Source organism: Pygoscelis adeliae, unplaced genomic scaffold, assembly GCF_000699105.1.
Source record: "Pygoscelis adeliae isolate BGI_AS28 unplaced genomic scaffold, ASM69910v1 Scaffold306, whole genome shotgun sequence".
Taxonomy (NCBI): domain Eukaryota; kingdom Metazoa; phylum Chordata; class Aves; order Sphenisciformes; family Spheniscidae; genus Pygoscelis; species Pygoscelis adeliae.
In genome coordinates this window covers 1,824,344-1,847,406 of record NW_008825072.1, presented here as the reverse complement: position 1 = coordinate 1,847,406, position 23,063 = coordinate 1,824,344, and the positions used below count along the sequence as shown (strand labels likewise).

At 50.6% G+C, this 23,063-nt stretch overlaps 2 protein-coding genes across 2 annotated transcripts in view; both read right to left on the bottom strand.

The window, feature by feature from the left end:
• LOC103919120 (vitamin D3 hydroxylase-associated protein) overlaps nt 1-10,120 on the bottom strand; it is a 14,306-nt gene extending 4,186 nt beyond the window's left edge. The window contains exons 1-12 of the mRNA XM_009326578.1: nt 9,911-10,120; nt 8,819-8,932; nt 8,331-8,474; nt 7,853-7,986; nt 7,349-7,555; nt 6,744-6,784; nt 5,993-6,117; nt 5,070-5,195; nt 4,206-4,303; nt 3,451-3,550; nt 2,845-2,888; nt 2,144-2,183 (exon numbers count right to left, since the gene is read on the bottom strand). Coding sequence (XP_009324853.1) covers nt 2,144-2,183; nt 2,845-2,888; nt 3,451-3,550; nt 4,206-4,303; nt 5,070-5,195; nt 5,993-6,117; nt 6,744-6,784; nt 7,349-7,555; nt 7,853-7,986; nt 8,331-8,474; nt 8,819-8,932; nt 9,911-10,120 — 1,383 coding nt within the window. The remainder of the gene's footprint in view (nt 1-2,143; nt 2,184-2,844; nt 2,889-3,450; nt 3,551-4,205; nt 4,304-5,069; nt 5,196-5,992; nt 6,118-6,743; nt 6,785-7,348; nt 7,556-7,852; nt 7,987-8,330; nt 8,475-8,818; nt 8,933-9,910) is intronic.
• A 2,834-nt stretch (nt 10,121-12,954) lies between these two features.
• On the bottom strand, nt 12,955-21,870 carry LOC103919119 (fatty-acid amide hydrolase 1-like). The gene is made up of 15 exons (XM_009326576.1): nt 21,814-21,870; nt 21,547-21,660; nt 20,691-20,834; nt 20,231-20,364; nt 18,924-19,130; nt 18,472-18,512; nt 17,776-17,900; nt 17,417-17,542; nt 16,152-16,249; nt 15,669-15,768; nt 15,328-15,368; nt 14,451-14,490; nt 13,776-13,884; nt 13,299-13,444; nt 12,955-13,207 (listed from the first exon to the last, which is right to left on the bottom strand). The coding sequence occupies exons 2-15, from the start codon at nt 21,643-21,645 to the stop codon at nt 13,079-13,081; spliced, it is 1,539 nt and encodes a 512-aa protein (XP_009324851.1). The 5' UTR covers nt 21,646-21,660; nt 21,814-21,870; the 3' UTR covers nt 12,955-13,078.
• Nucleotides 21,871-23,063: the final 1,193 nt, after the last annotated feature.

Sequence of the window (23,063 nt, the reverse complement as noted above, 5' to 3'; positions counted from 1 at the left end):
TCCAGGAGCTCCCTGTTCATCCATGCAGGCCTCCTGGCGTTTTTGCCTGACTTCCTCTTTGTTGGGATGCATCGCTCCTGAGCTTGAAGGAGGTGATCCTTGAATATCACCCAGCTTTCTTGGGCCCCTCTTCCCTCCAGGGCTTTGCCCCATGGCACTCTACCAAGCAGACCCCTGAAGAGGCCAAAGTCTGCTCTCCTGAAGTCCAGGGCAGTGAGCTTGCTGTGTGCTCTCCTCGGTGCCCCTCGTTGGCTCCTCTGCCACTTGGAGAAGGAAGTTATCATTGACGCATTCCAGGAACCTCAGTTTGAAGAATTATGTCTAGCTGACTAAAAAGTCAGATTTCCTAAAAGCTTTGGTTATTTTGGTAGAAGAATCTAGAAGACCTGAATTTAAAATATTTTCACAAAACCTTCTTTCGTTCTGCACCAGGATACAGGTAAGAAAAAGAAGTAGCAAGAGACAGCTAGGCAAGCCCGATGTCTTCCCCCAACAATGCAGGAGGCACAGCTTCAGACTTGTACCGTAGATCCAAGAGAGATCTAGTTTTGTAGTCTGGTTTACCACAGCTTTGCTGAACATCAGGCAATGGATGAATCCATCCTCAAAGAGCTGTTCCACTTTGTCTTAGTAAATAGACATGGATGGACCACAGTATGACTACTTCTGCAGCCATATTCTGGTTACAGGGACACATTTGTCCCATGGTCCAGCCCCTGTTCTGCACAACTCTCTCACTCCAAGTTTTCTGTACAAGGGTCTTCCGCATCTCTCACAAAAGCCCCAGCTGCGAGACTGTTTTTCAGTCTGACCTCAATTTCCATCTGCAGTCTGAGATCCGCTCAACAAATGAAATGGGTTTCCAGGAAATACAGTCAACGTAGCTAACCTGATTTTTTTTCTGAGAGAAAAGCTGGTCACTAGCCAAACATTTTGAGTCAGCCCTTGTTTGCAGTAGATGCAAAAATGTGAATATGGTTTCACTGAAGAAAACCAATTCAAAATATCTCTGAGGCCAACAAGCCTTTTTAAGAGTTTTCTTTTTGGTTGTTTTTTTTTTTTGCAGGGGGAGAAGAATCTGTTTTCACCTAAAAAAAACCCCAAACCCATTTCCTCCCAAAGATTCCCATCAGCTCAGTGACCAGGCAGGTTTGTAGTTTTTAGCTCTGCCCTATGACCTGTCAGACCTGCTGCAAGCGAGCATGCACGTCCATTGAGTGACTGGCAGTGATGGAGGCTGCATGGTGCAGGCTGGGGACATGTTTCTTCTCGGGGACGATTGCGAGGGTGTCCCAGGGAACACAGATCCTGCCATGTGGGAGGACACCAAAACAGCTCAGCTTCTTCAGCCTTGCAAAACACCAGCTGAACGGGGATACAATTGCTCTCTATAAATAGATCAAGGATGAGGGAGGCAGTGGAAAATACCAGAGAGGAGAGGTGTTATTTAAGCTCAAGGACAGGAATAAAATGAGAATAAACCAGAAATGAATAAACAGCACAGGAAATATGAAGGTTTCCAACCATCAGAGCAGGGAGGAGAGGAACTGGCCAATAAAAACAAATGCAAGCATAAAATTCAACTGGTTTTAAAGAGGAATCTGATCAGTTTGTGGGCAGCACTGGACTCAGTTGTCCAGGAGAACGCTTCCTCTCCCATATTCCTGATCCCAAATGAGTTCATACGAAATCCACCTAAGCCAAAGAGTTTACAACTACAATTTTTGACTCCTAAGGTCTCTGCTTGATAGTTCAAGCATGGTCTTAGCTTGTCACGATAGCACCTAATGTCTGAAACGAAGGATTTGCACCAAGAGACAGAAAGAAGAAAAAATGAAGCCTCATCTTTAGTGGCTGTTCTTATGCTATTTCTGCTTAGAAAATGCAGAGCAAAGGATAATCTTTCTTCCCTATCCTTGAGTAAGTAGAGGCTTCCACATGAACATCTGTTGCCTTGAGATCTTATCACTCCTTGCAAAGCTTGACTTTCAAAGAAAAGCCTAGCTGCTTTATTTCCTCATGATCCATTTCCAACCCCAAATCCATCACAGAACTCAAACCAATTGCTTAGAAACTTTAGGGATCTCTCACCATATTTAGTAAGGAAAAAGAAAAAAAAAATAATTAAAAAAAATCACATTACCGCCACTGCTCCATGCTGATCCCAGAGGTTTTTGGCAGACCTGAAAAGTGGCAGAATTAATCAGCTTTGGGACTGTGGCAACAGAAAACTGTTAACAAAATACACAGACAGCCCATTGTTACAGAAACCGCATGACCCCCTTCTGGGAACAAGCTATAGTATCACCCAGCTGATTCCACTGGGTTCACACGTGTGTACAGGTACATCAAAAGAGCTTACGTTAAAAGCATGCCACCATGTCTAGGTGCTCTGGCACCTAGACAAAGATCATGGCAGTCTTCTAAATTCACTTGCTCCCAGTTTCATCTGTCTCTGTATGTCTTGGAGGGGCAGGTACTTCACACCACACTGCACCCGCATGCAGAGACCTCTGCATTAACTTGGCACGTGATGCTCTGGGTACCAGAATCCACCTGATGGGGAAAGTAGCCCGTATCTCTCCATGCTGATCTCCATGGAGACATCCTAGCCCTGCCATGGTGAGGATCCTTGAGCTCTTAAAATAATCTCTGGCTGCATAGCCCTGGATAACACTGTGCTAAGCCCAGGTGGCGCCGAGGCAGCACATACTCATCTGGCTCAGCCTGTGCTGCACAGCCCTGTGACAGGGCTTTGCACAGCAAGCTGGCATCTACCTGCATGAACTGGCAGACACATCCATGCACAACCCCTTTCTCTAGAGCTACTTCAGTGCGTCTTACCCCACTCCACAGAGTGCGCTGAGATCCCGAGCAATTCGTGGGTACTTTTGGAGGGAAGAGAAAAACTTGGGATTAGTCAACAACAATGCAGCTGAAATAGCTGGCTATTGCATTTTGGGCGCACTTCTTGTCCTGGCAGAAGTGGCTCTGAAGAACAGGTATGGTTTCCAGTGAAGTCATTTTACTCCCACATTAATTTATACATTTAATCACAACAACCCATGCCAATAAGGCTCTAGACCACACTGCTAGCCCTGGAAAGCATCTTCTGGATGTGGAGATGCTGTTTAGATCCTTGCTATTGCTATCCATTCTTTTGGAGCCCATTGCTGGATTAGCTGTATGGCTCATGGGTTCCTGAGAACGGATCATGTTTCGATCTCTCCACACAAAATTCCCACAAAAGGCTGTCAGACCCACTTGATAAGTTCAGCCTGGGTTTAGGGACTAAGTGTATTTAAGTGTATGTCACTATGAAGCCCATCAGGCACTTAACATGAAGCAGCAAAGCACTTCCAGAGGGGAGCAGCCTAGCTCCCTGCGCGCAGAAACTTCTGCACCCTGCAGATTTCCTATAACACAGACAAGACACATCCACACACTTACTATGGGTTTCAAAATGATAGCCAAGATCCTTTTCACCAGAACAGGAAGCCTGTAAGTATTGAACTGGGATTTCAGGTTGGGATCCACAATGTCTCCTTTGCTGGAAGGGCAGAGAGTGAAGAAGTCAGGACAAGCCGCCTGTGCTAGAGCTACAGCAACAGCAGCGCTGTTTCCAAAGCGGGGTTTCTCTTAGAGGGGAGTTGCTAGGAGACAAAATCTGCCTGTTTCAATCCAAAACACTGAACAAGAGATGCTCATGTGGGGTTTAGATGCTCAGGTGTAAATGCTCACTGCAAAAGTTGTAGAGAAATAGGTACTTTACTGCCTATGTTGTCAATGCCATAAAGGCTCTGGAGTGCTTTGCAGCGGTGGGGCCACATACAACCCTGGGCATTTTCACCTTCAAGTAAGCAAGCAGCTTGGTGGGTGTTTGGCCAATAGCCAGGGCTAACCCACCACACCTCCGTAGGAAGTTAATGTGTGCTGTTTCCCATGTGCCATGGACTAATCACATATATAATACCAGTTGCCACAGCACTGGCACGTGGTATCTTACTACCCTACCGTGTTTTCTGTGCGTGTGAACTGCTCTTGTGAACTAGCTGCTGCTCATGCTAAATTCATCCTTCCAGAAATTGCTCCTCTGCTGCTCATTATTCAGTTTACACCCACAAGAATATAAACACTCTGGATGCAACCACTGGCTATACAGTGCCAAGTTTCATGGCCCACACTGAAATAGGGGTTTTACTCACAAGCAGTCCACCAGGTGAGCAGCACCGTCTGAGAAAATCCCTCTGGTGAACAGCTCGTCTACTACGTAATCAATCTTGGGTGGTGCAAAGGGAACAAGCTGCAAGAAAACCATTCCCATTCAAGAGGCAACAAAAATGAATGATTCATAGAACCCTCTGTGAACCTCCCTGCCTCACTAGTGAGGTGAGTAGGAAGTGGTAGGAAGCTTAGGCCCTCCTTGCTGCTGTAGGACAGCAAGACCCCATTTTCAAAGGGACCTGGGTTAGCAGCATCTGCCCATTGTCCTTTCCTGTCTCCAAGGCATTAACACATATTGTGATCTGGTACAGGCTCCACTCCTCCACAGGTTAGAGAAGAAATTTTAAAGGCTTCAAAACAGCAAGTATTTTTAATTAATTTGTATTATTGGAACAGCTCCCATATAGAAATCCCCATTGGTGGAACCACAGAATAATTTAGAAGAGGTCCCTGGGGGGTCAACTGCTCCAACCCCCTTCCAACTTACCCACCAATAAACCTGTAAACTGCATTTAACAGCTGAGGGATTGTGGAAACTGCTGTGAGTTCGATATTTATGGGAACATGATATTTTCCAAACATGATGGAAAAGCCAGTGCTTTAGAAAAGGGGTGACTTGGAGATATCTGAAGGTGATTCTCCTGTCCACTAGGCCAGGAATATAAGCAAGATCACTTCGGTTTGGGAAACAAACTGTTGCGTTTGCCTTCCTCTTCGTGATCCTTGCAGCAGGGAGGGATGGTCCCTGTTTTATGGGTAACAAAAATGGAGATGGAAAGTGGCTTGTCCAAACTCTGTAAGGAGCAGGATAACAGCTCCAGGCAACCACAGGCATGAAAACCCACCGTATGCCCTGCATCCTGGAGGAGCTTTCTCGTCTGCTGGATGGCCCGTTTCATGCTGGGCGAGGGCTGGAAGTAGCCATCTCCTTCATAATACCCAATCCGAAGTGGCTTTGAACTGGTGTAAACCTGTGAGAAGAGGAGCCATCACTTGCACACGTGAGACGTACAAGATTGGACCATTCCCAGGGCTCAGGGAGGCAGCAACTGAGGTCTCCTGGGTTGGAGGAATGATGGGAGCAATAGGGCTGGTGGAAAGCAGTGTTGTCCAGAACATAGGTCTGCAGCCGTGGTCCTTGGTATGGTCTTTCTGACACCATCTCCTGCCATATGAACATGTCCCAACTTTGAGATAGCAGGTGTGATAGCACCTGTGCAGACCACATGCCTGGGATGCCTGGCTATGGACAGAGTTCAGGGGGCCAGTTCCTCTAGGGTAAGCGACTGGTCTGTATTGTCAGGGTGTCAGGGACAACTGAAAGATTCTAGGATCCTAGGACCTGAGCCAGAAAGACACAATCAGATGGTAGAAACAGAGAGCTAATGGCAAAGGGGAATGATTTCTTACATCAGTGACTGTTAAATCAGGCTCTCTAATTAAAGGTGTGAGGGGTGAATTCCTCTGATCAGTAGAAATCAGCACCTTTAGGGATTGGGTCAGAATGGAGCCAACAAGCTTGTTTTGGACATTGCTGGGAAGTGAAGGGGTCAGCATCTGGCAGGTCTCATCAGGGCAAGCCAACAGGGGCCTGCCAACCCTGCTGCGTGGCTGCTTCTTGTGGTTGCTCATGCTGGGTGTCCTCTGATCAGGACACTTGCTTCCCTGGGTCCTTCACTATCTTGAGACATGAAACCAGATAGGAATCTCCTGAGATCTCACTTTGTTGCTAGGCAAATGGAGACATGGGATTGCCTCTGAGCCTCACCTCCTCATCAAAAGGGATGGGGGGCACGGTGGGGTCCAGCCGGAACATCTCCTCGCAGAGCAGTGCCTTCATGCAGAGGGCCAGGCTGTCCACATCTCTCGCCATCGGCCCCATCATCCCTGTCACTGCGAGCACAAAGGTCCTGTTATTGTAGGCAGATGGGCTGGTGCTGTCTCATAGTTACTAGTAGGGGCCCAGCATGGAAGGGTTTCAGTCAGGCCAGGGAAGAGGAATGGGGAACGAGTGTAATGCACAAGAAGGGAGCAAGGAGATCCAGCAGGGACAATTGGTAAGTCTCAGAGCAGAGGCAACTACCGAGGCTGACCTTCTGGGCCAGGCTTCTGCAGACACAAAGCCCACTCAAGAGGAGCGAGGACTGCAGCCTTCCTGCCAACAGCAATACTGCCTGGCAGCAGCTGAAGCCAGCAGATTCTCCTGGAATCATCTCCAGTGAAATATCCCAGGCCTTTGGGATGCACATCTCACATTTCTCACTACTACGCATTGCATTGCCTGAATGGCTATTGCTTCAATTCTGCTCAGATTCAGCTAACGCCTACCACCATCCAGAATAGAATAAACGATGCAAAAAGGTAATAGCACAAGGCAGGCCCTGGTCTAATAGATCACTGGTTTTGACTGGCCTTGAGACATATAATTGAGCAAGCACATTTGCTGGCATTTCAGCAGTAGGAGGAGATGTAAGAAGCAAAGTTTTGACAGTAGTAACACGTCATCTGGATGGACTTACCTGATTTCATTCCTATGATAGGAGAAACCACACCCAGTTTGCTAGGAACATAATGGGAGAAGCAGATTAGCAGCAGCTGTTGCTGTAAGGCAGGTCACCATGCCAAGTTGCAGACTTCCCATTTGCCTCAAGTCAACATCTAGGAGGCCAAAAGGTCCTGCAAAGACTTGACACTTTCTAGGCTAGGAAGACTTCCATAGTCTGTAAGCTGCTAGGGGCTAGAGGCTGTTTTTATCATCTCCTTTCTCTGGTGCATCTAATTCCTCATCTGTGAACAAACCACCTCTGATAAATAGAAAACTCTCACAAGCAAAGCAAGGGCTGGAAAACATCTAAAAAGGAGATGACCCTGTAGTATTTGCTTTCAGCTTCCTGGCCAGGGCTATTAAAAATTGAATAAGTCTTTGCTGTGTTAACAGATGGACGTCATCATGTGTCATTAATAGAGCCCTTAAGCCCTAGCTGACACAAGGAAACAGGCAGGTTAGGGTGCTAACTTAAACCTGGAGGAAACCATGGACACTATGGCGAAGTTTGATGTACTGTGGGGGACACTTTGCTGTCTCCACAGTGGGTGGAAGAAGAGGATAGATGTTGGGATGTACCTGATCCTGTTGCCTGTGGGTTTGAGCCCGCACAGCCCGCAGAAGCTGGATGGCAGGCGGATGCTGCCAGCTACATCTGACCCAATACCCAGGATGGAGCCTCCCCCTGCGATCAGAGCTCCCTCCCCTCCCGAGGAGCCCCCAGGGCTCTTCCGGTGGTTGAGAGGGTTCAGCGTCTGGCCGAAGATGAGGTTGCTGCAGTCATAGCTGGGGAGAATAAGATCAGCAGGTGAGTGAGGTACTTCTGTCTCTGCAAACCACAAATACAGGGCATGGAGCATCTGTGCAGGGATGAGTGTGGAATTAATCCCAGTAGGTAGAATCAGCATGAAGTAGATTTGTTGGGACAGCTGAATTTAAGAAGAAAGAGGCATCAAATATAAGAGAAATAATTTCAGATTGAAATGAGGAGGCAATTAACTCAATGTGCATGCGGGCCCACCCTCTCTCAGATAGCAAGAGTCACATGTCACAGTGTTTTCATGAAGGTGAACATGCGATTACTTTATCATCGTCTGTGGGATGTTGGTTTTCACGAAGGGGATTGCCCCCTGGCTCTTTAGAACCTGGACGATGACGCTGTCTTCTTCCTTCACTTGGCCCAGAAACTTCACCATCCCTCCAGAGGAGACGTGGCCCTTGGGGATGGGAAGCAAAGCTCTTTAGGTACCAGGAAAGATGCTGTTTGGAGCTGTGACAATAACAGACATAAGTCCTGATGCCTCCTGTGACAAAGTTCCCACCTAACTTTTCTCAGAGGCAGAACAGGACCTGACTACCCCAGGGAAAACCAGATCAGAGCAGGTTAGAAATTTCTGCAGAAAACAAAATTTTCATCAGAAGAAAGGCACGTTTGCTGGTCCCACAATATTTGGTCCAGAACACCCTTGTCTGAGGGAACTCTTAGCCAGTCCTGATGAGGATGGGACATCCTGGCCTGTTCCCAGCCCCAGGCCAAGAGGTAGGCAAATTAGAAACGTACCTTGCAGTTAATGTGGTCCTTGATGCTGATGGGAATGCCATAGAGCAGCCCCTTCTCCTTCTGCTTCTTCAGTTTCTGGAGCTGATCCTCACAGCCATGAATGAAGTCTATCACGCAGTTCACCTCCCGAGTCACCTCCAAAGCCTCTCCAGAACAGAGAAGAGTAGCAAGACATATGAATGGGTGGAAGGAAGGAAACAGTATTTAAATTGAGTTTTCAAGCTGAAAATTCAACCTCCTCAAACCTCCAGCATTCGTTATTCATACCTTACCTATAAACTTTAGATGTTTCTTGCTGGGATAACTTTCTGCCCTAGATCTCTGTCCTACTTATTTGCCCATAAGCCACCCTTCAGACATCACAGTACTGACAAACTGTAATCCCCAGCATTGCCGGTTCTCTCAGCAAATGAGCTGGTTTCTGATTTGAAAGCCCCCACTGCAGAAAAGCCCCGCAGCATCTCTCCCATGTTGGAGGTATCACTCACTTTGCCCATGTAGGAGTAGAGGACACTTTCTGGGGACAGGGACCCCTCCTTCAGCTTTTCCACCAGCTCCACCATTGTCAGTGAGAGGATATGTGCAGTCTGGGTGCCTGGATTCTGCAAAGGGTAGGAAATTGGGTGCAGAGGGAAGGAAACGACAGAAAAGGCTGATGTTGAGGCTGCAAATACCAATTTAACATCTGCCCAGCAATGACCTTGAATGGAGAATTTTAGGAGACATTCCCTGTCGAAGTGCAGACCTCCCACATAGCACTGCATGTGCTGGAGTGGGGAATTTGCTGAGTCTTAGTTTATAAAAACAGAACCAAAACAGGCAGAAAACTGCTTCTTGACTGGAGAGTTGCATGAACCTGTAAGAGAGGTTTGACCTGTCTCTGTTTACTCTCCTGCAGGCCTTCACCCCCCTTCTAACTCACAGACAATGTGTTGAATAGCAGTTCAACCAGCTAAAGTTTTACAAAATTTATCATTAACATGGGAAAAGAAGTGTGTGGGCTGCTTGCAGCCTTGTCCCTAAGAAAAGAATAGCAGTACTTATTTATTATGGGTTTAAGACAAATCCCAAATCCAAGGACCTGACCTCCTAAAAATCCAGGTGCTTCTTTACCTGGGCATGGGCAGGAGGAAATGGCTTTTGGTCATCCATGTGTGGATGTTGGAGGGATGTGAAGCCCTCCCTGTACTTTGAGGATGGTGGGGCAGACAGGTCCCTATGGAGGGGCAGAGGTAAGGAGGATGGGAGAGGAAAGGCTTGACAGTAGGGACGGATGAGGAGAAAAGGGCATAGGGAGGTCTGGGGTGGTGATCTGATTCAGAGGGTCCCAAACTCCGATCCATCTTTCATTCTCAGGATTCCCTCAACAGGTCTGTATTAAGAAATATTTTCTTTATGCTGTCTTTACGGGAGGTTTTTTTGTGACACTGGAGGGTGGTGACCCTCAAAAAATTGGTGATGATCCAAAACGTGCACATGCCCTAACCACCATTCAAAGAGCGATTGATCAGCACTCCCCCATTTCTTTGGTTACCCAAAATACAATCCCTTCCTCCCCCACACACTTTCCCCCAAATTACCTCTTGCTTAAACCTGTGAGCTGCCTTCTCCATTCGCTCCAGGGCCAGATCCCGTGTCCTCCTCGCCTCCTCCATCTTCTGCCGGATCTGCCTACGTGCCAGCCATTTCAGTAGCACAACGGCTGCAGCTGAACTGCAGAGCAGGGCCGAGAGGGTGCGAGGGTCTCCCCATGATGGATCTAGGACCTGCCACAGTCGCTCTTGGGTCATGATTTCTCTCCCACTCCTTTCTGTTCTGATCCAGCTACGGACACCTGGGTCTCCCACCTTCTCCTAAGCAGGGCTGATGAATGCAGACTATGCAATCGCCTGCTGTGCAAGATCAGCTCTGCAGCAGAGTTGCATTAACAAAGTCCAGGAATGGACTTTTTAGACCATGGACTTTGAAAGGGTCTGCCTGCTGGAGAAGCATTGTGGGTTGGGCTGCAAAGCAGTGTGCTCAGCTCACACTGGGTTTGGAGGGGGGTTGTCCCCCAAGGCTGTGTCTGCCCAAGCCACTGGCTGCTGCTGTACCTGGCTACACCCAGGGGACAGAGCTGATTAACAAAGCTGAATGTCTGCAAAACCCAGGTCTGGGCTATCCCTACTACACCCACATCTAATAATTAATTAGCACTTAAGCCCATTAACTAGAGGTGCTCAGCCATCATCTCTGTCCCTCAAGAAGCAGCATGTGCAGCCTTTTGAGCCTGGGACAACATAGCTCTGCTTGTCCTGGGGTACCTGGTGCAGGGGGTGAAATTGCACCTATTGGAGAAGAGGGAGCTCAGGAGAGCCGAGAGTATGAAGGTGCAAGCAGGACACAGTGACTCGGGGAAGGCAGTGTGGAAGGACCTATCTGAAGATGCCTTCAAGGGGTATGACTGCTCGATGTAATTTTCAAGCCAAGCCCCTTTGAAAAACATTTTGGCAAGCCAGATCAGGGGGTGAGCACTTTTGGGAAATCCTCTCTGATGGACCCAGTATCCTATCTGCTCTCCAGTTTCTAAGCCATCTTCCAGACAGCACAAGGCAAAGGAGCTGGACTATGCAGCCTTGCCAGCCCTGGGAGCTGCCCCTTGCCACAGGTAATCCCACCCGTGGGACTGTCCCCAAGAGTACAAAAAGGAGGGACTGAAAAAAATCAAACTGCTCTCAAACCTTAAGGGTCTGCAAGCCTACAGGGAAGGCACAGGAGACGTCTCTGAAAATTCATTGCCAAGATGCAAGGCAGCATTGCCATATCTGGAGAGATGCTGGCTCTGCTCCATGAAGTAGGGTAGCAGAGCTTGTAAGGAGGCTGCATCCAGGGTAATCATTGCTCTCTGGTGGAGATGTCTTGTTTGGGGACTGAAAGCCAGTGATCGTGCTGCTATCATGTTACCTTGCCTGTTACAGACACATCCCATGGGATTATTCCTGTGGCAGCAGGGAGGGAGCTCAGGGAAGAAGCAAGACCTCAGAGAAATTGGTTGCTGACTGGAAAGGCAAGGAGGATCCTCCCTGTTTGGCCAGGACAGAAGGCAAAAAGAGCCAAACAACTCAATGTGGATATCACCAACCTCTCCCCACTGACTGTGGGGATGTGGTCTTCATTGCCCCATCCCAGACTTAAGCTTCAGTGCTGTCATTCACACTGACCTCCCTCTGTCCAGGCTGGGCTGGGAGCAGTCTGCAGCTGGCCCTTTTTGGCAACCTCAAGTCCCCAAAGCCACACAGCAGCTTTGGCTCTGCCTGGTGCACTGTCCCATGGCAGTGGGCATGGCTCACTGGAGGTTTTTTCTCAGGGCTTCCAGTTTACTGGTTCAGGTCCACTGGTGTCTCCGTTTTTGGACTCCTGCACCCTGCCCACCTCCGTGCCAGGGAGAGAGCAGTTAAACTAACAGAGTGATGCAGTGCGTGGCGCTCTGGGAGCATGGGCGCAGGTGGCATTGCCTCTCCTAGGACAAGCTCCTCCAGGCTTGAATTTTAAAATGCAAAGAGATAAACCCCATCCAGCATTTTCCGTGTGGGCAGGAAGCACCTGCATTGGTGAAAAACCCCACCCAAGCTCTTCTGAGGCTTGGCTTTACATAGCATTCAGTCCTGGGATGCCTGGAGCTCCCCCCCTCCTTTTTTCAAAGCCTGCTGATAAAGAATCAGGGTCCCGGGGGCTGCTTTCTCCTAGGCTGGGATAAACCTCTCTGCTCAGCCCTTAAAAAGATCCCATGCTTTTGCATGACTCTGGCTTAAACAACAATAATACATTAAAAAACCCAAACATAAATCCTGCCAGAGCTTTGTTACAATCTGCTTGTGACATTGCTGCATTGGGAAAACGCTTTTGCATTGTGGTATCCCTTTCTGGAGCACACTTGAAAACCTGCCCGAGCAGCCGGCGCTGCCAATCCCGGTGTCAGCAGCTGCCAGTGGCTGGAAAACCCCACTGGAAAACCTGGCATGGCCCCCTCCACCAAGCGGGAGGAGAGGGTGTGCAGGGCAGGCTGCCCAGCTGGCCGTCCGACCCTGGCGTGCTGCTTTATACATGCAATACTGTGAGCTGAAGCACTTCGTACCTCTGCTGTGGGGAAAGCAGGAGTAGGTCTCTGAAGGAGATGGGAGTTAACGATCACTCCAGATTTCCCCTCCGTGGCGTGCAGGGTGCCAGCAGCCCTGCGCTGTGGGAAGCAGTCCAGCTCCCTCCCTGCTTGCCAAAGCCTGCAGGGAGGCTCAGCTTTGACCTTGGATTGCTGGTCTGCGGCGGAGAAAACACTGGATTTCATCCTTAGGGAGCTAGAGAATGGAGGGGAAAATCCCTTTTCCTACAGCACTCCAAGTAGCACTCTGAATGTCTCAGACAAAACCAGTCCCCGTGCCTCAGTTACCCCATTTGTAAGAGAAAGATCATGTTCTTACACTTCCCTGGGTGTGTTGAGAGGGTTCTTAAAATCCACCCCAACCGCACACAAAAACACAGACGTGAAATAACAGACTTTCTGATAATAAAAAATACTGTATTAGGACAATGATTGGAAGTGCTCCACCACTGCGGAGCTTGCCTCGCTTTCCCCTTGCACCCCAAAGCCAGTAGCCAGCCCAGCCATCACTGCATCCTCGCGGAGGGGAACATGAGTCCTGCAGGTGAGTCAGACCAAAGGATGACCTGCGCTGACGTTAGCTGGGATCCTGCTCCGGGCGAGCACACGGGACTCAGACGAGCCTGTTTTTCTTCAGGATGAGGGTCTCCACTTCCTTCATGAACCGGAGGCACAGCTCCTCCTGCCATGGCAAGGCCACGCACTGCACAGCCACTGGCAGCCCCACACTGCCACGAAAAGCCTGTGGCACAAACAGAGGGGGAGAGGGCAGGGGGGTGTCCAGGGGAAGGGATGGGGATGCTCGCGCCCCTGGGGAACCTGGCGCCACTCACCTTTGCCAGGGTCCGGTCCCACCAGTCCCGAAAGTATCCCTGGTAGCCCTTCAGCTCCTCCTCGTCCTTGTCTGTTACCATCGTGACGGGGACCACGCCGGCAGGGAAGTCCAAGGCATTGTAGAGCATGGTGTAGCTGACTGCCACTGGGGGAGAGGGGGAGCTCGCAGCGCCAGCCCACCACAGGGAAAGCCTTCGCCCCCCTCCGTGTACGCGAGCTTCCAGCTAATGGGGCGCTTGCACTGGGAACTCAAGGGCTGCGGGATGGAAACCTGCCCCTTGGCTCCCACATGCACCGGGGGGGTTGTCCAGGGTGTATCGCACGGGCTGGGGCTGCAGCTGCAGCAGAGGCTCTTCCCACTGCTGGCCAGTGCCTTGGGGGTGTGAGGGGAGGAGGAGGAACGCTTCTCATTGATACTGGTGGAGTGCTGCAGCAGGGGCATGCTGGAGGCAAAGGTCCCCCATCAGCAGTCCTACCTGAGAGCTTCCCAGGGTAGCCGATGCCGAGAGCTGGGCCCAGCATGGGACAAAGCATGACATCCAGATTCAGCTTTTTCCACTGGGCGATGAACTGGTGGCAAAACTCCTGAGGAGGAAAAGCACTGGTGGGTGGATGTACTGTCCCATGGCTACTGGCTGAGGCTCTCCTTGGGTGCCCAGCCAGGCTCCTGGCCCTTCCCCAGGAGCAGCCATCAGGCTACATCAGGCCTGATCCTGCTAAAATCCAGCAACCCTTTGCTGCTTGGCCAACAGCCCTCCCAGCATACAAAGCACCCTCCTTCCTGCTAAAACTGGAGGTGGGGAAAGATTGAGTGTGGGGGCACATGGCAAACTGGGACATGGGCATGGGTCTTGAGGAAACCAGAATGGAAATAAAGGCAAGTCTGCTGCAGCTGATGGCCCATGTTCTCAAGTGTAGGAGTAAAAACTTCAGGTCTGATTCGGGATCATGAACATGTCTACATGTCATCCTAATCTTTAGATGTGCTGAGAACTCGCACATTCGAGTAAGATCTGTCAAGGAGTGATGTATGTTCCTACCTCACATCACCAGTGACTTGATCATCTCCTAACCTTGGTGCGTACTGAATCTGCCTCTTCCCAAAGAGAAATAAAACAAAAACTATCTATCCCCAAATTGCAATACTTTACCTCAATTTCATGATGAAGACTCCAGACTTCATCCACTGTGCTGAAAAAAGAAACAAAACCAATGAAAGGCATCAAGAGTTGCTGCAAAGAGCAGCTTTAGGGGCAGGGAAGAGCATCAAAAAGCAGATGAGCACGGGTCAGCTCTGCTCCTGGAGCTGTAGCCAAGAGAAGAGAGGACTTTGGCAAAGTCCTGACTTTCCTCTGAAGGGCTGGGGGTCTTATTTCTGCTTCTGCCCACAACGGAGGGCTGAAGACTAAAGGCAGATTGGTGCAGTGCTGCTTTGGCCTGACAAATATCCAGCCCTGTTACTGCCGCTGTGATGAGGAGGTGGAAGTCCAGGCACATCATTTCTCAAAAGCCAGGCTGTGTGAGGCGGACTGATCCTTTGACATGGGGACAGACGTACAGCCTTGGAGGCACAGCACAAAATACACCCTCTCTGCTATGGGATTTGAGTCCTTTCTCACCACTAACTGCCCAACGCTGACATAGCAGCAAGGAAGAGCAAGCCTCCTTCCCTGTGCATTTATCTTTCTTCTGTCTTATGGGGTCCCCACCTCACGGCATGACGGATGCATTAACCAGTGCTGAAGCTGACACTGTATTTCATTCCCATAAGCTTCATCCAGTTCCTAAGCAAGAGGCTGTGAGCCCCTGTCCTCATTCCCATCCTCAGTACTAGAACAGTTTGCCAAACCCTGCAGGGTTATGGTGTTGACATAAACTGCTCTCAGATTGCTCCACCCTTGTGTTTTCTGCCTTGTATTTTCTCAGATGCATGCAGTTGGGGCAGTATCCCTAACATAACAAACACTGCTGCTCTCCAAAAGAGAAACCCAAATCTTCACACATTTGCTCAGGCTCAGATTTACTCACTTTGCTCTCATACTTCTTATGATATCTGAAAATCGAGGCACCTGAGAAGTAGAAAGTAAAAAAAAGAAAATAATTTACATTAATCCCAGCCCTGTCCTCTGAGACAGCTCTGTCACAAATACAAACTGTTGACTCAGTGCTCAGGCAGGACTTGTGGATTTTCCCCAAAGTGGGCAGAGGACGAACAGAAATAGCACCACTCCAGTTTGGAGATGTGTCTAAGCACAGCCAGGAAGCAACGCCTAGAGACTTCTCTATGATAAAGCCTTACTGCAACGGGAGACAAGTTATTCACCACCTATTGCTTAACTCCATCTACGCTAGAAAGAAATGGACCTTACGAAGGGTTTGGCAATCCAGGAGAGGACACTTTTTAGCCAGTGTGGTGACTTTGCCAACCAGAAGAACAGCCCCACGCTGCTTTTCTCCAGCTCCCCTTTGCTGAAAGAGAAAAGGGTGTTTAGCTGAGCAGTGTTAGGAAGCAATCACAGTAGATCAGCTTTCACAAGGCCAACCCCTCTGAACAGCATATCTACGTGACAAAAAGAAGTTTGCTCCATTCCTCTGGGCTCCTCTGATTCTCACAGTATTTATAGGATATCAGCACCCAGTTTCCTTTCATCTGTCAAGGCTGGTAACATTCCCAAACAGACCCAAGGTTCAGCTGAATCGCTTGACGGTAAGCTCCCCAGTAAACCCCAGTGCTTATGAGCCACTATCTACATCCAGTAGATCTGCTGCCTGTATCTGGATGCTAGCCAGACCCTAGGGAGGATTTCATAGAAAGGCACCGATCACACCAAACCGTTCCAGACTATACTTACAACATCTTGAGAAAGGAGGTGGCCCCATCTGCAAACATTCCCCTGACGCAGAAGTTAAAGACCACATAGTCCACATCTGTGAGTTCGAAAGGCACCAGCTGGAAGGACAACAGAAGAGGAGTCAGTGGCACAAGCACAAGCAAGCTGTGTGGGAGAAGCCATTAAGGGCTTGCAATGGGCCAAGCTGGGCTGAGGTTTTCCTGACAAGCCCTCAGGAAAGCCTCTAGCATCTGAGGCCACCAGGTCCTCCCCATCCCATCCATCCTTCCCTGAAAAAACAGTTTTCCCTTTGAGCAACAACTGATGAGTCAAAAGATACAGGGTGGGCTTGGCCCCCTGATGTCCAAGCAGCCCCAAGGTGCAAAGGTCCCTCCAAAACTGGCAGTGGGTGACAGAGGGCATGAGTCTGTGCTCCCCACTTCACTCCTGATCCTTGTGCAAGGGTAAGGGGGAGATGTGCAGCCACGACCATGCCTCATGCACAGGAGATGACTTGCTGAAGTGGCAGAGAGGAGGAAGGAGACAACCTCTGCCCAGCACCCCAGAAACCTGAGACCGTATAAATAGGTCTGGGTCAATATGAGACTGCTTGGCTATAAAAGATCTGCCATTTGCAACTGCCCTTTTATTTTCTCCTTAAGTCCTGGTTTCCAGATACAAAAACAGGAGGTGGCTTTCCATGCAACACACAATAGATCTGTGGAACTGCCTGCCAAAGGATACGATGCAGAAGAGGTGAAGTTGGCTTGAAAATAGACTAAACAAGTACTTCGACAACAGCTCATCACAGCCACTGAAGAGAGGCGGTCCGTCAAGCTCAGGACACACACTGAGCTGGCAGTAATCATACACCACCAGGACTGTAAGCTCCCTAGGGGAACTGCCTCAGGACCCAGGTTGTACAGCACCTAGCACAATATGGATCTCAGCCAGGGTGTGAGTAAATGCACCCACGCTACAGACAAGTCATACAGCAGTGTGTCTACTCCCCAGCATGTGTTATGGATCAGGGTGGGCTCCCTTTTGTGTTCACCAGCACCTAAAGAGCACTGAGATCCTGCTGAGAGGAGAAATCAAGTTGCAGCATAAAGAATTTCTCTTTTCCAGAAGCAGCTATCTACTTTAATCAAAGCTGTGGGAAGCTGAGTGGATTCCATGCCCTCCTTCCCTGCCAAATTTGCTTGATGTTCACACACAGGTCCCAAAGACACGGCAGAAAGGAAGAATAGATGCAGCATGACTGTTGGGTTCATGCAACATCCTACCGTGTGGCCAGCATCCTCCAACAGCTGCTTCGTCTCTCGAACAGCACGTCTCATGGCAGGGCTTGGCATGGTGAAGAAATCGGTTTCATAGTAGCCTATGCGGAGGGGCTGCGTGCTGGAATACACCTGCAGAGCAAGGGAGAACGCCAGCTGGAAGGATGTCAGCGGCATCAGGAGCCAACAGTATACCCATGCTGCAGGGCGAGTCTGGAAAGCAGCACTTCTCTTGCCCATGTGCCCACCCGCAGCATGTGGCGGGTTGGAACAGGTCCTGGAGGGCTCACATGAGCCACTGGTGTTTTCAGCCTGAGCGATGGCAGCTCTTCTTAGAGACGTTTGCCCCCTTTGAGGTCCTTTACCTCTTCATTGAAGGGAAGGGGGGGCACTGTGCTGTCCAGGTGGAACATGTCCTCGCATAGGAGCGCCCGCATGCCCAGCGCCAGGCTCTCCACATCTTTTGCCATCGGCCCCACTGCTGTGACCACTGGAAGAGACCAGAAGAGAATATTCATGGTTGGGGGTCTTTCAAGGGCATGTCCTGCAAAAGCAGGACCTCTTGGCATTGTTTTGACTTAGTCTAGTGCTGGCAACAGTTCCTCTTTGAGAATTGGGCTGGGGATGCCTACAGGTGCCTTTCCACCAACAGACCCATTGTTACGGACCCAGAGTTGTTATCCATCAATATGTGTCCTCACATCTCCATTTCACGATTGACAAAATTAAACAAAAAGCTTTGTCGATCACGACACAAGGACAACATAAGACACCCCCTTTGACAGCTAATTCCACCTCCCATGAAGCACTGGCAGACAATGAAGCAACCTGAGGGTTACAGGGTGTGTTGTGGTTTATGTGTTACACAGACTGCTCCTCTCGGCTCATGCATATTCCAGTTTCTCAGGAATCACGGTATGGGGGTGGCTCTCTGAAAGAGTCCCTGAAAGGGAACCTGCTTCCCTCTGTGAACGTGTTGGAGAAGGTCCCCCATAACCAGCCAAGTGTCCTTCTCACCCCTGCCCTACTGCCCTCCCTGGGGGACAACCATCAATTCCTACCTGCCTTCTGCCCAAGGACACCAGGAATGATTCCTTTTTTACTGCGAAGAAAAGAGACACATAAAATACAGCAGCTGAGTAGTTTTCACAGAAGGGAAAGGCTTTAAGCAGTAGCAAGTGGTTAATGAAAACACTGCCCTCCCTTTGCAAATGCAGAGGCTGGCAGAAGGAAGGGCCAAGGAGAAGCCCAAGAGAGACCCAACCTAGGCCAGAATGATTTACGTTAGTCAGGAACAACCACCCCCTTAGCATGCAGATGAGAGGTTTCCCTGTCTCCATTCTGGGGGAACCAATGCTTCCCTCCATACAGGCCCCAGAAAATGTCTGGGCAGGAGGGAGAAGTGAGCCCTTCCCAGTTCCTCCCAGGTTTCCCCTTGCCCACAGGAGCATCCCAGCACAGCAGTCGGTAGGGTGGGTCTCACCCAGAGACATCACTGCGTTACTCGCAGTACCTGAGTCTGTTCCCGGTGGGTTTGAGTGCACAGATCCCACAGAAGGCAGCGGGGAAACGCAGGCTCCCTCCTACATCCGTACCAAAGCCCAGGATGGACCCACCTCCTCCTACAAGTGCCCCTTCTCCACCAGAGGAGCCTCCGGGGCTTCTGGTGTAGAGTAGAGGGTTGAATGTCTGACCAAAGATTAAGTTCTTGCAGTCATAGCTAGAGAGAGAGAGAGAGATTGCAAATGAGAGGAATGTAGATATCTGCTGATGTGGACCCCGGTCACTACAAAAAGACCTTCAAAAGGTAATTGCATAATTCACTAGTTGTTACATTGACATCACTTAGTCTGAGGGAGCTTCCCAAAGCTCCCGTGAAAACCACCAGCCTTTTCATGGCGGTCCCAGGACCTGGATTTACTGCCAGCTAATTTCAGTGTCGTCAAGCCTTCCCCAGACAGACCCTCTGGCAGCACAAATACATCAAACCTCCTGGAAAGGCTCCCTGTTCAGGCGTTCCCGAGGGCCAGAGGACATCCAAAGCAGCCCACCTGGAGCAGGTCTAGGCCCCCCCACCCTGAGGGGGCATTGCTGAGCCCCTGCTTGGGAACAGGCTAAATGCCAGCTGCAGTGATATTTGAACATCGGACTCCCCCAAGAACCAGTGCAAAATCTGATAATCCCTGGGGCAACCCCTTTGTGTGGCTTATTTTAAACGCAGTCAATCATTGCCATGTCACCTTAAGGAAGGCATTTCATATGGCTGGGCAATAGTTATCCATGGAGGAGCCTTGCCAGAGTTCCCTTGGCAGGACACATGGACACTAGCAGGGTGGCTGTCCAGCAGAGCATGCCCAACCTCACCCCATATCAATGATGTCAAGAGTGGTCTTGCCAGATACAGCAGGAGGTTTGGGGGCAGGAGAGTTTAAGGTCATTAGTTTAACTAGCTAACTAGCTTCCTCTTCCACGAATACGTGTTTGCACTGTATAGCTAACAGGACCACCTTTGAGGGGTTGATTAAAAAAAAAAAAAAAGAAAAAAGAAAAGTTATTTAAAAACACCCAGCACAAGAAAGAAGGGCAGCAATTTCTCTCCTCTTCTCCTCTTTTGCTTCTTTATTTCATTTGGAACTAGAATTAATTTTCATCCTTAGTGTAAATGTGTTTACTTTTTTAAGTAAAACTTAAAGACACTAAGGATAGGGACCGGTTGTTATTTAAGAAGTGGGAAATTAAAATTAGACTTGATAGAAACCCTTGCCTGAGATGAGGGAGGGAGGACTCCTGCTGCACCGAGGGAAGGGGGCACCCACCTACCTGATGAGGGACTGGGGAACGTTGGTTTTGACAAACGGAATTGCCCCCTGTCTCCTGAGCACCTGCACCACCACGCTGTCCTCTGCCGCGGGTTTATTGAGGTTTTTTATAAACCCTAACGTGGAATCATGGCCCTGGGAACACAGGACAATGAGGTTTCCAAATGGAGGACTGCAATTCCCCCTGCCCCCATATTTTTATCTATATATATAAGCATGCGCATGCACCTCCAACAACCCATCCATCACGCACATGTTGCATAGCATATCGGTAGTAAATCTGGCCAGCTCTCTGTTGGCTCATATGGGAGATGGGCAGCAAACCCCATCACCTGCCAGGGCAGGACATCCCACACCAGCTATGACAAAGTCCAGTCAGATGCTGAAGTCAAACCTCCCCCTGCCACCAAGCTTCAAACCACAGGGATCTCAGGATAGACGCGGTATCGCGCTGGTGGTACCTGGCAGTTGATGGAGTCTTTGATGCTGACAGGCACCCCATAGAGCAAACCCAGCTTCCCTGTCATCTTCGCTTTCTGGAGCTGAGTCTCGCTTTCCTGCAGATACTCCGTGATGCAGTTGGTTTCTGTGGCGATTTGGAGGGCCTTGGGGAAAGCAGGCAAAGCCCGCAGGTGAGACACAGCCCGCAGTGCTACACAACAGCCTTCTGTATTGCAAAGGACACCTGCCTCTTCCCCATATTCCACCTCCCCGTCTGGGCAGTCAGTATCAGGGCAGCCCTTTCTGTTCCTTTTCAAGACATTTTCATGCCAAACTCCAAAATGTTGCCTGGACACAGGGGGGCCATAGCACCAGCTGGTGCGTGATGAAGAGAGGCACTCAGCCCAGCAGAACACCAAAGGCTATTCTCTTGATTGAGCTTCTGGGGTGGCATAAAATGATAACCCCAAAGTGGGAACCCAGGAGGTGATCAGGGCATTGTGGCAAAAGTAGAGAATGAAAGTGGACACCGAGTCTTCGAGGTTTACCAACCCATTTGGAGATGGAGGGGAGACAACAGCAGCACTCTGCAACTTCCCTATAAGCTACACCTGCCCCGGGAAGGCATGGGCTCTCCAGATGCTGAGCTTGGTGCTCCCTTTTGCTCCAAACCAAGCTGAGAACTGTGGCAGCCAGATGCCCAGCTCTCCCCTCACTCACAGAAAAGCGCAGAAGGGCCCAGCACTAACCAGCGAGCAGTGACAGCTCAGCATTTGAACCAGGTTTGAACCAGCGTTTGACCCTTGTGTTGGGCTTCTTCCAAAAAAGCCAGCCCCGCCGTGGGCGAGAGGCTGCCCCGCTGCCCTTGCTCCTCACCTTGCCCACGTAGGCGTAGAAGACGTGTTCCGGAGGGAGGGAGCCATCCCGGAGTTTCTTGGAGAGCTCCGGCAAAGGCAGAGAGAGGATGGAGATCATGTTCACGGAAGGATGCTACGGGAAAGGTCGAACAGGCAATGACACACCTCTACCTCAGCTGGTGGGCTCCTCCTCTCCTGTTGGTGCCCACTGTAACCCATCCAAAAAATATCTGCCATTTAGTGGCCAAATCCAGTATCTGCCTCAAGACCGCAATCCTGCTCCTACCTGATACCAGTGAGCATGGCGTGAAACCTGCAGGGCCAGTAGTAACCCAGGCTTTCTAAAGCCTTGTCTTCCTGGCCAGACCGGTCTCACCAAGCACCTGCTGTTTAAGATAAAGCCTTTTGCACAGCCTTGTTCAGACAGGTCTTGGCCAGGCCTGGGGGAACTGCTCGGTGCAATGTTCTCTGCTGAATTACAGTGGGAATTGGCAGCATGGTTATAGACGTTGCTCCAGCAAGAAACAAAATCGGACCTCGTGCCAGCTCTTCTCCTGGCATCACCAAGATATCCTGCAGGGAAGCGTACAAACCAGGGAGCCTCTCGGCTGACAGCAGACAGGTAATTTTTGGGTCAGCAGAGATTTCCTCGCCACCTACTAAATGCCATGAAAAAAGCATCAAACCTCATCCCCCAGGCCGGACTCTGAACCCGAGCGAGTCCGCTCCAACCGCAGGTCGGGCAGTCAGACGGGATCGCAGGGGGCACGGCGTGGTCGAGCCGGATTTCTGGGCACGGCGCCTCGGCACCGGTGGCATCGCATCCCGTCCCCGCGGGCAGCGGCCTCGGGCTGCGCGGCTGCACTTTGCCCTCTGCTGATAACACGCTGCGCGTCGCCTTTTCCCGCTTTGCGGCCCGTCTCTTCGGCAGCCAGTCTGATCCTCCCGCCACGGCGGAAGAGGCCGGGAAGCTTTCAGACGAGGGGCTGGGATTTTCCTCTCCTCGCTGCCGGTTACCGTTTGCTGGCGCCTGCGCCGCGGCCCGTTATCCCCCGCTGCACCGGCTGCCCCGGGAAGCATTTCCTCCCCATCCCCGCTACAGAAGGGAGCGCTGCGTTGCTGGGGGGGTGTGTGTGCATGCACACATAGATTTAGAAAGGCAAAAAATAAAACTAAATCCCCGTAGCTCCATATTAGGAGCCGGGATGCCGTCTCGCAGCCGGGCCAGCTCTGCGAGAGCAGCCCAGCAGCTGCCCCTTGCAAGGAGACACCCCCCTGCCCGCAGGAAGGGCTGCGCGACCGCTATCCCCGGGGGCACGCTAAGGTGAAGGGACCAGGGTGAGGAGCCATCGCCGGGCGGGCGGAGGCGGCTTTGCCCATCCGCAGCCTCCCCGGGGGTGGAGGGGAGAATTGCACCCACCTGCTCCCGAAAGCGCCGCACAGCCATTTCCATCTGCACCAGGCTCCGCTCCTGCCTCTGCCGAGCCTCCTTCACCTTCCTCCAGAGCCCCCTTCGCCGCCGCCATCGCAGCAGCA

Coding starts and splice junctions, on each gene's coding strand:
- LOC103919119 (XM_009326576.1), bottom strand. CDS start 21,645: ATGATCTCCATCCTCTCTCTGCCTTTGCCGGAGCTCTCCAAGAAACTC. Junction 15,369..15,668: donor CCTGGATTGCCAAACCCTTC/GTAAGGTCCATT, acceptor TCTACTTCTCAG/GTGCCTCGATTTTCAGATAT. Junction 13,208..13,298: donor GGGACCGGACCCTGGCAAAG/GTGAGTGGCGCC, acceptor TTTGTGCCACAG/GCTTTTCGTGGCAGTGTGGG.